Raw genomic sequence first — 14381 nt, 5'->3', positions numbered from 1 at the left:
ATTCCCCACCCCCGAAGAGTTAATGAGAGAGATTTAAAATAATTAAGGCATTCAGGGAGACACGTTGAGAGGTTTTCAGACCTGATCAGGTCATCTAATAAAGCTATGCTTAAAGGCTGTGCTCCTATACACATTTACCTGAGAGTAAGTGCCACTGAAAACAATGTGACTTTCTTCCCAAAAGGCGAAAGACTTTCTTCCAAGTACACACGTATAGGATTGCATTGGAATGCCATATACAGAATGGGAAGGCAGGTGTAAGATTGCTCTGGCACCACCCACTAATCTTCCCTTTTGGAGTTTTTACTTGGAAGGATGCAGTTCACCTGCCTGGTGGCTTCTAGACTCTAGTTGTGGCAGAGGCCAGAATCTCTTTTTCCCAAACTTCTGAAGTCTCAGGACATCTAGCACTCAGGGTAGTGTTCTTTCTGGCTGTGAAGTGGGGAGCAAGCTCTGTGCAGCTGCTCCTTCTCTGATTGATGGCTGGGCCAGGCGAGTCTTCCTCTTCCTAGAGTCTTCTTGTGGCTCTTTTCCTCTGAGCAATGGCAGAGGCCAGAGTGGTCTTCCCCCTGCTTCTGAAGTCCCAGGGCAAGGAGATTAGGTGGCTTCTTGGGTTCCTTCCATCTTTACTTTTTTTTTTTAATATATATTTATTGAGATTTTTAAACATAAGTGCAAAGATAAAGAACAATATAACATATATCATAACATATTTTCTTAACTTCTTTGGACTCCCTCACATCTCCCGGTCCCACTTGCATCATTGTCAATTCTTGCCCGCAATTTATCATCTTGTTTACATTCTTGTGTCCCATTCATTTAAATATAGTCTATTAATTCTCCAAAGGGTATATAATTTTTCCTCAACTTACTTGTCATCTTGATTCCATCTAATTTAGTGGTGCTCAATTATTTATGATCTAGCATCCTTTCTTAACATTCAACCAAATTACAATGTTTTTTTAAATAAATCTTAAATTTCTTCCAATCTTCTTCAACCCTCTCCTCTCCCAGGTCTCGGATTCTGCCAGTTATCTCGGCTAGTTCCATGTAGTCTATCAGTTGCATCTGCCACTCTTCCAGTGTGGGTAGATCTTGAGTTTTCCAATGCTTGGCGATGAGTATCCTTGCTGCCGTTGTTGCATACATAAAGAATGTTCGGTCCTTCTTTAGCACCTTCTGGCCGACAATACCCAGAAGGAAGGCCTCTGGTTTCTTGGTGAAGGTATACTTAAATACCTTTTTCAGCTCATTATATATCATTTCCCAGAAGGCCTTCACCCTAGGGCAAGTCCACCAGAGGTGAAAGAATGTTCCTTCATTTTCTTTACATTTCCAACATTTATTATCAGACAAATGGTATATTTTGGCAAGTTTAACAGGGGTCATGTACCATCTGTATATCATTTTCATTACATTTTCCTTCAAAGCATTACATGCAGTGAAGTTCAACCCAGTGGTCCACAACCTTTCCCAGTCCTCAAACATAATGTTGTGCCCAATGTCCTGTGCCCACTTTATCATAGCCGATTTAACCATTTCATCTTGTGTGTTCCATTTTAACAGCAAGTTATACATTCTTGAAAGTACCTTAGTCTTAGGCTCTAACAGTTCCGTTTCCAACTTCGATTTCTCCACCTGGAACCCTAACTTTTTGTCATTTTTAAAGACTTCTTTAATCTGAGCGTAATGTAACCAGTCTCGCACTTTATCCTTCATTTTCTCCAAACTCTGCAATTTCCAATTGTCTCCATCTTTTTCTAGTATTTCCCAATATTTTGGCCATTTGGTCTCCATATTGGGTCTTTTTCGGGCCTTAGCTTCCAGAGGTGATAGCCACCTTGGAGTTTTGTTTTCCAATAAGTCTTTGTATTTTGTCTAGACATTAAACACTGCTTTCCTGACAATATGGTTCTTAAAGGCCTTATTGATCTTAACCTTGTCATACCATAAGTATGCATGCCAACCAAAAGCATTGTTAAAACCTTCCAGGTCCAGTACGTCAGTGTCTTCGAGAAGTAGCCAGTCTTTTAGCCAGCAGAAAGCTGCGGCTTCATAATACAACTTTAGGTCTGGCAGGGCAAAGCCCCCTCTTTCTTTCGCATCAGTTAATATCTTAAACTTGATTCTGGGCTTTTTGCCCTGCCAGACAAATTTAGAGATATCTCTCTGCCACTTCCGGAAGCACTCCGTCTTGTCCACAATCTGTAGTGTTTGAAACAAAAACAACATTTTTGGCAATACATTCATCTTAATAGCAGCAATTCGGCCTAACAAAGAAAGTTTCAATTTTGTCCAACTGTCCAAGTCTCTCTTAATTTCAGACCAACATTTTTCATAGTTATCCTTAAATAGACTCAGATTTTTTGCTGTTATGTTTACCCCTAGGTACTTTACTTTTTTAACCACAGTTAGTTCTGTCTCTCTCTGAAACCGTTCTGACTCGGTATCTGTCAAATTTTTTCCCAACACCTTAGTTTTCTGTTTGTTTAATTTAAATCTCGCGACCCGACCAAATCCTTCCATCTTTACTAATGGATTTCTGCTAAGAATTCAGTTTGCATTTAAAGGGGAAACTACCTAATTTATATAAGTCTGAAACAATATGCAAACCTGTTGAAATTTGCACTTCTTCGAATTTTGCAGGGCAACTCTATGGCTGTAGCTATTTAACAACCTGCATGTTGAGTATTCTCAGAGGTTTGTAGCCATGCTAATCTCATTGAATGAGTGTCTGGGTGCTCTTGGCTTTAATTTTAAATCCAAATATTGCTGCTGATGACACTAATAGTACGCCTGCCAATTTCCTAAATGTCATGATTGTAGGGAAATAACACCACCCATATATTGGCCTCTCATCCACGTTAGATCTTATTGTTGCTCACAGTACGTTGTGAGCTGCATGAGCTTGGGATGTTTCCATTAGGCATGGAGGGGGGACATGGAGGCCCAGCAGATGTTGATGGAGATAGGAGTCCAACAAGATCTGCAGAGTCACAGGTCCCCCACTCCTGCTATTAAGAATATTTGGATATGGAGTTTCCATCCATCCATCCTCTGCAAATCTGTGATTCCTCTATTCTTGTTCTGTGCAGCTGGTACTCTGTGCTGATCAACATTGACAAAAATGAACGAGAGAGTCTATGCTTGTATTTATTTATTTATTTATTTATTTAGTTGGCTCTCTGTTTTCATGGACGTGCAGCATCTTAAGTGAATGTGCTCCCATCTCCTTAATGCTGGCTGACAACAGGACATGCTTACACGGTTTTCCACTCAGCATTACAGAGCGGCAATCCTTCATCTCTCGCCAGCCATATGTCTTGCAAAAGTAGTCCCCAAGGTGGTGCCAAAGAGCTTGCATTTCCTGCGCATATCCTTGCAAGCTGCTATCGCAAGTTGGGCCACTTCAACTTTGCCTTGGACTGGAATACTGTCAAACTGCCATTCCTTACCTGGGTCTTAGGAGGTTTCCGTTGAGACAGTGGCAAAACCCAATGAAGTCCATGCGTGTAATTGCAGAACCAACCTGTCCCCAGCTGCTCTTGCCACTGGACCACAATATGCTTCCGAGCCTCAGATACAGTTAGTCTGCAAGTTATAGGGCTAATTAAGCACCCAACAGTGCACAATCATATTGTGCAATATTTACATATTAAAGCAGGGATGAGGAAGGTTGTTTTTTTCAGCCAGAGGGCTGCCTTCCCTTTTGGGCAACTTCTCAAGGGCCATAGGCCAGTGGTAGGTGGGGTCTGAGGCAGAGGTGAGTGGAACAAGAAATGCAAATGTTACCTCTGGACAGTAGGCTACTTTCTACACACACTCACATGCCACACTGCATCCTCCAGCCAAGCAAGCAAGAGGCACTACTTGAGTTCAAGGGCATCTTCCAGCCATGCAAAAAGACTCAAGAGTGTGACGCAGGGACAATGAATAGGGTGGCCTGGGGAGCGTTCCCAGGGCCAGAGTGGGGGCCGCATTCAGCCCCTGGATCTGAGGCTTCCCAACCCAGCAGCAACATTTGGTGTTTAGAAGGCAGGCGAGCAATGCCACCTTACCTGTGCTGTCCCAGCAACCACTACTGACCCTGGTAAGAGTGGCATCTACCCACTTTTTGCTTCTGGTCACACCCACCACTGTTGTGCAGCCCCCGGAAGATTCCACACAATGGCAAGCGGCCCTTGGGGTGGATAAAGTTATCCACCCCATCATACCCAAAGGTTATGGTAGCTTCCATCTTCCTTTTAGTAGCTGGAAGAGATAATTCACCTCCTGCAAAGCAAAGCAGGGGGAATCCAAGGAGGAGCTGCTGGCATTCTCTAGGATGACATAGGAGCAAAGCATCCAGCAGTGCTAAGCAGATTTGTTCCTAAGTAAATGATAGATGCTGAGAGGGTGCAACTTATGTGGTGACTTCAGAAGCTCAGCTATCAATATCGAAGTAGTGCTGGTTCACTGCTTATACTACATTTTTTTTAGATTTGCCTAGAGACAGTCTTTAAACCTCTTTTGTTGACCACCAGCATTACGCTTTCCATTTTTAAGTTCGGAATAGAGTAGTTGCTTTGGGAGACGATGATCAGACATCCGCACAACATGAAACCAATGTCCCCACTGTGGAAGGACGTGTGGATCCAGAACTGGCCTCCACAGTCACTTACAGACTCATTGTTAAAACCGTGTTTATGGAAGACAATCTTACTCGGCTATGAGTGATCGCCAAAGAAGTAGTAGTGCTGGTTCAAGTGACCATTGCAGCCCAAAGGCCAGTGTATATTTTCAAGGTTTTTTAAATCCAGTAGCACCGGATAAGTCAGAATAGAAGGGGATGAGTCAGCCACGAATGCACCAGGTGAGAAAGAGCAATGAGACTAGCAACCGAATTCAAACCATCCAAGCAGGAAGAAGCTTCTTTTTGCCCAAAGGGAGGCAAGACGCCCTGAGGCTCAGCCAGCCAATGCAGCTCCGATTCCCTCCCCCATCCAGTTGTCTGCTACGGGGAAGCAGGCTTTGACAAGCCTCATTCCCATCACTCATTCACAGCCACTTGAGGCCCTGGGAAGATTCAGTCCAAAGCCTTGCCTGCTGAAAAGCAGGATGTATTCTTTCGCTGCTAAACCTCCACAATCTTCCTCCACCAGCCCTCAGGCCCTTTCTCAAGTCTTTTATCTGGAGCCATCTGACAAGCCTGGGTCCAAAGACATCTTCATTACGTATCTGCTGACTGCTCTGTAAGCTTCCACACGTATTCATGGCTGCATCCAGCCAAATCTGCAGGGGATTTAATGCCGAAATAAGGATAAGTGCTGGGCTTCAGCTTAAGAACTTCTCTGATCTGTGATTGGTTCAGAAAGGAGTTCTTCTGACTATACTTTTCCCAGACATGTCTGGTTGCTAACGGAAAGCACAGGGGAGGCTTGTCCATTAGGGCCAGTGGAGCATTGCCCCACCAAGCTCAATCCAGCCTCAGCCTACTCAAGGTTTCCACCGACTATCAGCTGCCGCTTCCTTAGCCTCAGGGTTAATTTTGTAGAATTCAGCACCCAGTGCACCCTGCCCTCTTCCTAGCTATGCTGCTGGGGAGGAAGTCAGAATTAGTTGGCACCAGCTATTTTTAGCTCCAGCTATGCCTGCTGTTTGGTTCTGACCTACTGTTGGCCTCCTTGCCTTCCGCCTAATGGGAATGGTCTCCCCTGGGGAAGTCTGGTGGGTAAGCTGAACTTTGATCTTCCAGGTGTTACTGCTCACATGTACTCCTCATTCAAGTAGGTAAGACTGTAAAACTGCTTATTCCTAGATCAGCACAGCAGTTGGTTATTTTGGTTGGCTAGTGTATTACATATGTCAGGGATGGAAAACTTCAGGCCTGGGGGCCAAATGCAGTCCTCTCTGTCAGGTTCTCCCAAGGCCATGCTCCACCCCAGGCCAATCCTGCTCCACATCTTCCTGCAAGAGGCAGGAGAGAGAGGCTCATGCTCATTTTGGTCCTTCCCAGTCTCTGCAAACAAGAGGGAGGGATCTGCCTCCTCTTATTTGGTTATTTAAAGTGCCATGACTAGGAGTAGCAAAGCTCTGAACTCTCTCCAGACAGAAGCCATAGAGGGTGAAAGGGCAGAGGATCAAGCAGCACAAAGATAGTCTGAACAATTCAAAGCCCAAAAGGCACAAGCCTACTCTCACCTTCTCCTAAAACCTTTCATTAACAACACCCTTCCCCTCTGCACAAAAGTGCAACAAGCATCACTTGTCAGAAAAAGTGTGTGTGTGTGTGTGTAAGTAGGAGCTAGAAATGCTGTGGAAAAGTTTAAACTTTGTCCTGTGTTCACTTTTTCCGCTCTTGGGAGTAAATCCTACTGTATCTGAGAAGATATATAGAATAGCGGCTGCAGATGGTACCCCCACAAAGGTGATTTCCAAAGGTGTGGAGCTGGGGGACAAAAGCTTCACCAGTAAGAGCTGGGGGTGGCTAGAGGGGCATGGAAACCAACTAGGCAATTTGCATCTGGCAAAGACATCCCTACCCTCTCTCTGCCCTCTGGTGTGGACAGACAGTAGGCTGAACGGAAACACATTGAAGTGCAGTGTTGTGTACAACACTGTACACATTCAAATTGAAATAGAACAATATAAAAACAACCTCACTGTGTTTTAAGCCAATAATGGGTACTAAGCTCTGATCCATTCACATTCCCTGAAATCTGTTGATGATATTGACTAGGCAAGGTACTAAATTCTGATGGTGCTGTTAATTCATGCATTAATTCAGCCCGAACACTGAGATCCAGCGCCGAGGGCCTTCTGGCGGTTCCCTCATTGCGAGAAGTCAGATTACAGGGAACCAGACAGAGGGCCTCCTCGGTAGTGGCGCCCTCCCTGTGGAACACCCTCCCTTCAGATGTGAAGGAAATAAGCAGTTATCCTATCTTTAAAAGACATCTGAAGGCAGCCCTGTTTAGGGAAGTTTTTAATATTTAATGCTGTACTGTTTTTAACATTTGATTGGGAGCCGCCCAGAGTGGCAATGGAAACTCAGCCAGATGGGCGGGGTATAAATAAATTATTATTATTATTATTATTATTATTATTATTATTATGTGAATTTGCATAACTGCCAGTGTTTATGCATAATGACGATGTATATATAGCAGCAGGACCAGCCTAAAACATTTGGCACCTGAGAAAGAGCAGCAAATGGCGTTCCCCTCCTGCCTCCCACTTAAGGTTAAGATGCATAGGACCCAAGGCCAGCCAAATGGCAGCTGGAACAGAAAATCTCTTCCTTTTCAGGTTTCCAAGCTGCATTACGGTTCATAATGGTGGTTGCTTAATTTTCCAGATTCGAAACGTGGCAGCAAACCTCTGTGTGGACAGTAAGCATGGAGGGACAGGCACAGAGCTGAGGCTGGACATCTGTGTGAAAGACGGCTCTGAACGGACCTGGTCACATGAGCAGGTATTTGGACCATCACATAGTTTTTCCTCTATTCCAAGATTGTAAAGGGCTTCCTCAGGCTAGTCCCTCTGGCTGACACACCTCTTCCTAACACATTCATCATCTCCGTCTAGAATAGCACATGTACCCCTTCTTACGCAGAGTCCTGAGCACAAGAGTTGTGATTTGTTATGAATAAGCTGAGGAGTCCAAAGGTCTCCTGAAACAGAAATGCTTCTTACGTTGCTGCCAATGTGACTAGATTCAATACAAGTGTATGTGACATAATGCATAGTCTGCTGGATAAATATCTGAGGCAAAACGATGGACTGTAGCAGAAGGTAGAGCACAGCAGACTTTGAACACTTGACAAATCCTTTCCTTTTATGTTTTGTTGAAATGAAATAGTACCATGTGCAAGCTGCAGTTATTTGTAAAAGCAGCAACGTCCCTTTGTTGTAAGCACTGACTTGGTATTTGCAGCTTCTGTTGGCCAGTGAATGGTTGAAATACCCAAAAGCAGGGGTCAGCAACCTAAGGCCCATGAGCCACAAGCGGCCCACGGGGGTCATATTACCAGACCATGAGCTGCCCCCGAACCAAGCCACCTGCTCAGCAAGTCCCCCCGTGCTGCACTAAACTGGTGCACAGGGACTCGCTTTTGCAGTGTCTGAAATCGCATCTGCGCAGCCGCCGGAAATCATGGGTGTGCGCCATCACGTGCACATGCGATCCAGCCCATGGAGGGATCTCCACCGGAGTCAACCCCTGCCCAAAAACAACAGCAGCTTAATATTATTTTATTTTATTTTATTTATTTGTTGTTGGTGTTGTTATTTGGGAACTGACCAATAACCCTTAGAGATCAGAGCATGTTTGGCCTGGAATCCATACTTTTAAGGGTGGTCTTGGGACTTTTAAGCCTTGCTCCAAGTGACAGTTGTAAGAATCCAGGGACCAAAGCTGTCTCTTGGGGAACCTCTAGCATCAGTCTCCACCCCCCCCCCATTCTTCCTCCTCCATACTGGGTTTGATGGTGCAGTAGATTCAATCAAACAAAAGCCATGGGATGTGCTTTTTCAAGAGCTTTTGGCTCATGAGAAAGCAACCTGGGGAAGGGTTGTGAATCAGTGGCAGAACACAAGCTAGGCATGCAACACACTCCAGGTTCAGACCCTGTCTGAACCCTGTGAGGATTGAGCCTCTGCCAATCAATGCAGAGAATACTAAGCTGCATAAACCAATAGAAGGACACCTTATAAGGCAGCTTCCTGTGCTCCGTTCACTGTGTTCTGTTCTTTTCTAAATCTTTTATTTTCTTTTGCTTCTATATGGCAACTGTTGCCAACTGGCCAATTATTTCAATAATTGTTACATTGCAAGGTACAGTGGTGCCCCGCAAGACGAACGCCTCGCAAGACAGAAAACCCGCTAGACGAAAGGGTTTTCCGTTTTGGAGGCGCTTCGCAAAACGAATTTCCCTATGGGCTTGCTTTGCAAGACGAAAATGTCTTGCCAGTTCCTGTGGGGTTTTTTCCCTTTTTTCCCCCTTTTCCTAAGCCCTAAGCCGCTTATCAGCTGATCCGCTGATAAGCCGCTTATCAGCTGATCCGCTAAAAGCCGCTAAACCGCTAATAGCGCTAATCCGCTAAGCTGTCAATGGGCTTGCTTCGCAAGACGAAAAAACCGCTATACGAAGAGCCTCACGGAACGGATTAATTTCGTCTTGCGAGGCACCACTGTATTGCATTGTTCATCCGAAAGACTTGCTGCATGCTCCTAATCAGGCTAAATCAGAAGTAGGTCCTCCCGAATTCAGTAAGCAGGAGCAGCTCACCTGAAATAGCTTTCCTGTATGGGCATCACTATTGCTTACTGGGAGAGACCAAGTGGTAGTGAGGTCAGGGCTATGTGGGTAGGAGAACCAGATTAGCCCTGCCAGTATGATCACACAGCCCTGACCTCACCACTATCCCCACTTCCCCATAAGCTGCAACACCACCCCTGCTAGGAGGCCAATGCTGCCATTCCACCTTATCAGGAAAACTGCTATGGCTCGCAGGTAAGCAGGGTTAGGATTGTAGCATGCCTAGCTTGTGCTCTGCCTTAGTTTTCTTAGGGAGGTATGCTGGCATTTCTGTGTTTGTCCCCCTTCTGACAACCCCAGATCACTCCAGGTGAACCCAATGCAACCCAGGGCTGCCTCAATCCGAATCAGTCTAATTCAGCCATTGCACAGCCCTAGTTTTTACCTTTTAGAAGATAAAAATCCCTGACACTTCATCGGTTGTGGCAGAACTCCCATCAGTAGCAGAAAAGGCTAGGAAGCAGCTGTTCAATAGAGCAGCTGCTCGCCCTGGAGACTTCCTTTGTGGAGGTTATTATGGGTTGCTGCTATCAGTTTGTTTTGTGTTGCATTGGTGTTTTGTTCTTTTATGTAGCAATTGTAATCAGTTGCTGAAATTTTTTGATTCTGGTCTTAGTGTAATATTAAGGTGACTGTCTTTGTAGAACCAACTAAAATGTCACAAAGTAATGAACAAGCTTTCAAGTCTTCCAGAAATTTCTTCAAGCTGGATGTTCAGGTTTTGTTTTTAAAAGGGAGGATTAGAAAGAAGAGATTATGATGTTTCAGGGCAAGATGAAAAAGCCTCCAAACTGCAGCAGGGGCCTTTTTCTGTCCACACATGCCCTCCCTATTTATTGTTTTGCTTTTGTTTTACATCTAGCTTAAAGAAGCGTTATGAAGAATTCAAAAGATTGCTCACCAGTTTGTGGCATTTTAGTTGGATTTTTTTCCCCCTAATAGAGCTGTAAAGCCACCTGCAATTTTTATTTGCTGCATGTAGTTCCCAGAATTTATCAGCAGAGGGCACGGCTGGACAAGCAGAGCTCCATGCTGAAGATGAAAAAGTTGATGGTCCTTTTGTTTTTGTTTTTAATTGTTGAAGATTTTCAGTAGAGAGCCTATCCATATTCAAGCAGACTGGGAAATGGCTTATACTGAGTCCATCTAGCTCAGTATTTTAAACTGTGATTAGCTGTGGCTCTCCAGTGCATCTTACAAAAGTCTTTCCCAGACCTGCTAGGAGATTCATGGCATTGAACCTGGGATCTTTTCAATGCTAAATGCATGCAAAATGTGTGCTCTGCCACTGAGTTATGGCCCTTCCCAAGCCCTATAGGATTTTAAAAGTTAGAACCAGCACATCATATCCAGAAACAACTGGTAGACACCCCCCTCCAAAAAAGTTTGAAAACTATTGTCACAATTATACATAAGTTCTGCAGCACAATTCCAGACACACAGAAGTAAGCTTTCAAAGGCAGCCCACACAATGCAGGAGTAGGAGTTTTAGGTCATCATAAGGACGTGGGTGGCGCTGTGGGATAAACCACAGAGCCTAGGGATAAACCACAGAGCCTAGGACAGAAGGTCGGCGGTTTGAATCCCCGTGACGAGGTGAGCTCCCATTGCTTGGTCCCAGCTCCTGCCAACCTAGCAGTTCGAAAGCATGTCAAAGTGCAAGTAGATAAATAGGTACCACTCCGGTGGGAAGGTAAACGGTGTTTCCGTGCGCTGCTGTGGTTCGCCAGAAGTGGCTTAGTCATGCTGGCCACATGACCTGGAAGCCTGTATGCCGGCTCCCTCGGCCAATAAAGAGAGATGAGCGCCGCAACCCCAGAGTCGGTCACAACTGGACCTAATGGTCAGGGGTCCCTTTACCTTTACCTAACATGAATAAAAGGGAGCAGAACAGGTGACCTGCGTAACCAATGGATTCCATATAAATATAAACAGTTGGTGCAGGCTTAGTCCCTCAGTCCGAGACACTGATCTAACTGAATAACCATACAGGCTCCTGTGTCAAACCTAGAGTTGCGTGGATCCAGAACCTGGTCATCAGCTCATCGACCATTGTGGACTTCTGCCCATGACAGACTGGACCCTCAGATGCAACCTGTCCTGGAGCTTGGCCAAGTGTCTGGCAGAATTTAGGAAAACTGAATTATCCAAGCCAGCCTGGTGCCCTCTAGATGTTTTTGGACTACAGTGTCCATCAGCCACAGCCAGCATGGCCATGACCTTCTGTCTGGGTATGATGGGTGTTGTAGTCCCAAAAAACTGGAGGTTATCAAACTGGGAAAGGTGGCTCAGAACGTGTGTGGCATGTTCTCTGAGTTGAAGGTTCTCGGGTGCTTGGTTCTAGAAGATTTTATCAGGTCCGAAGTTGATCAACTTTAGATGAAGGTCTACCAGGCTTGCGTGTTGAGCATGCTGCTTTCTGGAAGTGAGTCATGGGCAACTTACATGTGCCAGGAACGACGCCTTGACACCTTCCACAACCCTTGTTTTAAGTTAAGGGACCACTGGAACCTGCACCTAGAAGTAGAAAACATACTGTTCTTATGTTTTTTAAAAAGCACCTGATTATAACTGGGACAAGTTCAGTCCATCAGGCAATACACAGGATCTTTGTTGCATCCTGGGAAATAATTCACCCCAGCCGCCCCACACACTGCATTCTGGGTATTCATCCCCTTCTATAGCCATTTGGCACCAGCAACAGCCTTTCTGAGGGATTTGTCTTTGTTCTACCTCTGCACTGTAAGTGTCACATCCTTAGGCTATCTGCCATCCCCAATGCTGCCAGCTAAATGTAGCTTTATTTTATCTTCAGTGCTGGAGACATTTGTGCAAGAACTAAACGGGAACAAGAAAAAGCCATCCTGCTGTCTTCAGGTTCATATACTGCTGCTCTCTCTGCTGCAGACATGATAAACAACCTCAGCAGGTTCATTATCTGACTTTTCAGATGCCAGCAGAAGAAATGAGAAAATAGTCACAGTATTCACAAAGTGAGGATCGGCTCAAGATAAAATTAAGCCTGGCTTTCACAGTGTGACGCAGCATAATAACAAGCATGTTATCTGGGCAGATCCTGTCCATACAGATCAGCCCTTTGCCAGGCATTGGGGATAGGATGATATCATTTTGTTTTGGCCACATCAGTGATATTGTTTCATTCAGTTCAGTTTATTAGGTTTTGTAGAAGCATTCTTTTTCAGAAGAAAAAGACTCAGTGTGTCTTCGCAGCAACTGAAATGTACAGACAAGGCAGTGTAGTGTGATGATTAGAGTGTTGGATTAGGACCTGGGAGACCAGGCTTCAAATGTTCTTCCTTGCCTGTAAACCCCTGTGATCATTCAACCAGCCACCTGAAAGGCTCTAACGAGTTGTAATGGAGTCAGTAGCTACAGAAGAGGGTATTCTAAATGAGCTTTACAGCTGTGGTTCGGAGAGGGAAGTGACAAAAGAGAGAAATTAAACTGACAATACGTAGCCTTGAAGGATCCCAGCACAATTTAGACGAGAAGGTTGAATGGAACTCAGCAATGTGCAGCACCTTCAGAATAAAGGGAACTGCAGGTTACATGTGGAAGCTTATCTCTCTCATGGAAGGAGAAGGCAGTGGGGAGGGCAGCAAGCAATCACCAGACTATTTAAGGTGGACTAATTAGCTCTTAACGCGCATTAGTTGGTTCTACGCACCAGCTCTAGCACACCATCAGGGAAGGCTGGGTTTATAAAATGTCGGTGTTGGAGTTTTGCACTTTTCCAAAGCGCAGTTCAGCTTTAAATTATAAATAGTGAAGTGTAAATAATGCATGTCAGCATTTTTAAAAAGAACACTCACATTTAATTTATCTTGAAGAAAGGCGAGTTCAGATATTCTAGGATTCTGTGTAGGGGCTTAACTTCTGTGGCAGCATCCACCATAGATCAAACGCCAGGCGAACCTTAAAAATATATCGTGGAAGTGATGGTGATTATCATCATCACCACCACTGAGTCATCAATTGAAAAGCAGAGATTGCAAATTTGAAACGGCTTCTTCCTGGTGACTGCCTGCCGCCGCCGCCACTGCAGTCATAACATCATTCTCAGCACCAGCCAATCATTCATAGCACCTGCTACAGGGAATTTCCATACTAATCTTAACCACTGGTGCTGAAACATTTTATGTCAAGTTCCAGAATGATGCATTGGCCTAGTTCCTGTGTATCAATACCATTCAGATAAACTATAGTTTGTACTGCTAACAACATAGGAAGCTGCCTTGTGCAGAGTCAGACCACCAGTCCATCTTGCTCCTTATTGCCCACACTGACTGGCAGTGGTTTTCTAGTGTTTCAGGCACAACTCGTAGAGGACAGCCCTGTTGAATGGTCACTTTAAAATGTGATGGTTCATTATTGTTTCACAAGTTGTGTATGTCTTTAAGGGCCAGGACCAGGACAAATAACGAGACCCAGTCTTACAGCTGTGAAACATAGCAGGTGCTGCCAAGTTGTGTTAATCAAGCTGTGTCAGCAATTTGGTATAGTATATAAGGAGCAGCACCTAGCTCTCCCATTACCCTGGGGGATGGGTTGGTGGTTGGGTCTGGTTTGTTGTTGATGTATTTAGTGTATAAGGAGTTTTTGTTTGTTATTAAAACCTTGTTTAAGTTATTTTGGGTCCCTTTTTAATGCATGGTCTCCCCAGCAAGCACCCTGCAGCACTACTAAACTGCAAATAGCCAACAAGCCCTACCTGAAGAGGCCAGTGATTAAATCTAGAACTTTATGAATGTAAAGCATTGCACTGCAGGGCTGGCCCAGGACGTTTTGCTGCTTCAGGCAAAACAGAAAATGATGTCCCCTTTTCCACCACAACTGCTTCCTCTGCATACATACACGTTACCTCCTCCTCCATGCCTGAACACTTTCTTGGTGGGCAGCCATGGAGGTGGTGGCCATGGGCACATGTGTGTGGAGGAGGCAGCCAGGAATGGACGACAAAACAAGGAGCAGTGGCAAAGGAGGCCAGTTCTGCTGTCTGAGGCGACTGCTTCACCTTGCCTCATGGACAGGCCGGCCCTGATTTGCTCTACCACTGATCCA

The 14381-nt window shown here is 45.0% G+C and overlaps 1 protein-coding gene and 1 long non-coding RNA gene across 6 annotated transcripts in view; one reads left to right on the top strand and one right to left on the bottom strand.

The window, feature by feature from the left end:
* The window catches only part of LOC309349486, a 112954-nt gene that overhangs the window by 38694 nt on the left and 59879 nt on the right, over window positions 1-14381 (bottom strand). The gene's annotated exons all lie outside the window — the stretch shown is intronic.
* The window catches only part of GALNTL6 (polypeptide N-acetylgalactosaminyltransferase like 6), a 455987-nt gene that overhangs the window by 428579 nt on the left and 13027 nt on the right, over window positions 1-14381 (top strand). For all 4 annotated transcript variants that reach the window (XM_081875341.1, XM_081875343.1, XM_081875342.1 and 1 more), the window contains exon 11: window positions 7337-7453. In XM_081875341.1, the coding sequence (XP_081731467.1) occupies window positions 7337-7453 (117 nt within the window). The remainder of the gene's footprint in view (window positions 1-7336; window positions 7454-14381) is intronic.

The sequence above is a fragment of the Podarcis erhardii genome (assembly GCF_964252035.2).
Source record: "Podarcis erhardii genome assembly, chromosome: 9".
NCBI classification, from domain to species: domain Eukaryota; kingdom Metazoa; phylum Chordata; class Lepidosauria; order Squamata; family Lacertidae; genus Podarcis; species Podarcis erhardii.
The sequence above is the reverse complement of the archived record's forward strand: the minus strand, read 5'-3'. Positions and strand labels throughout refer to the sequence as shown.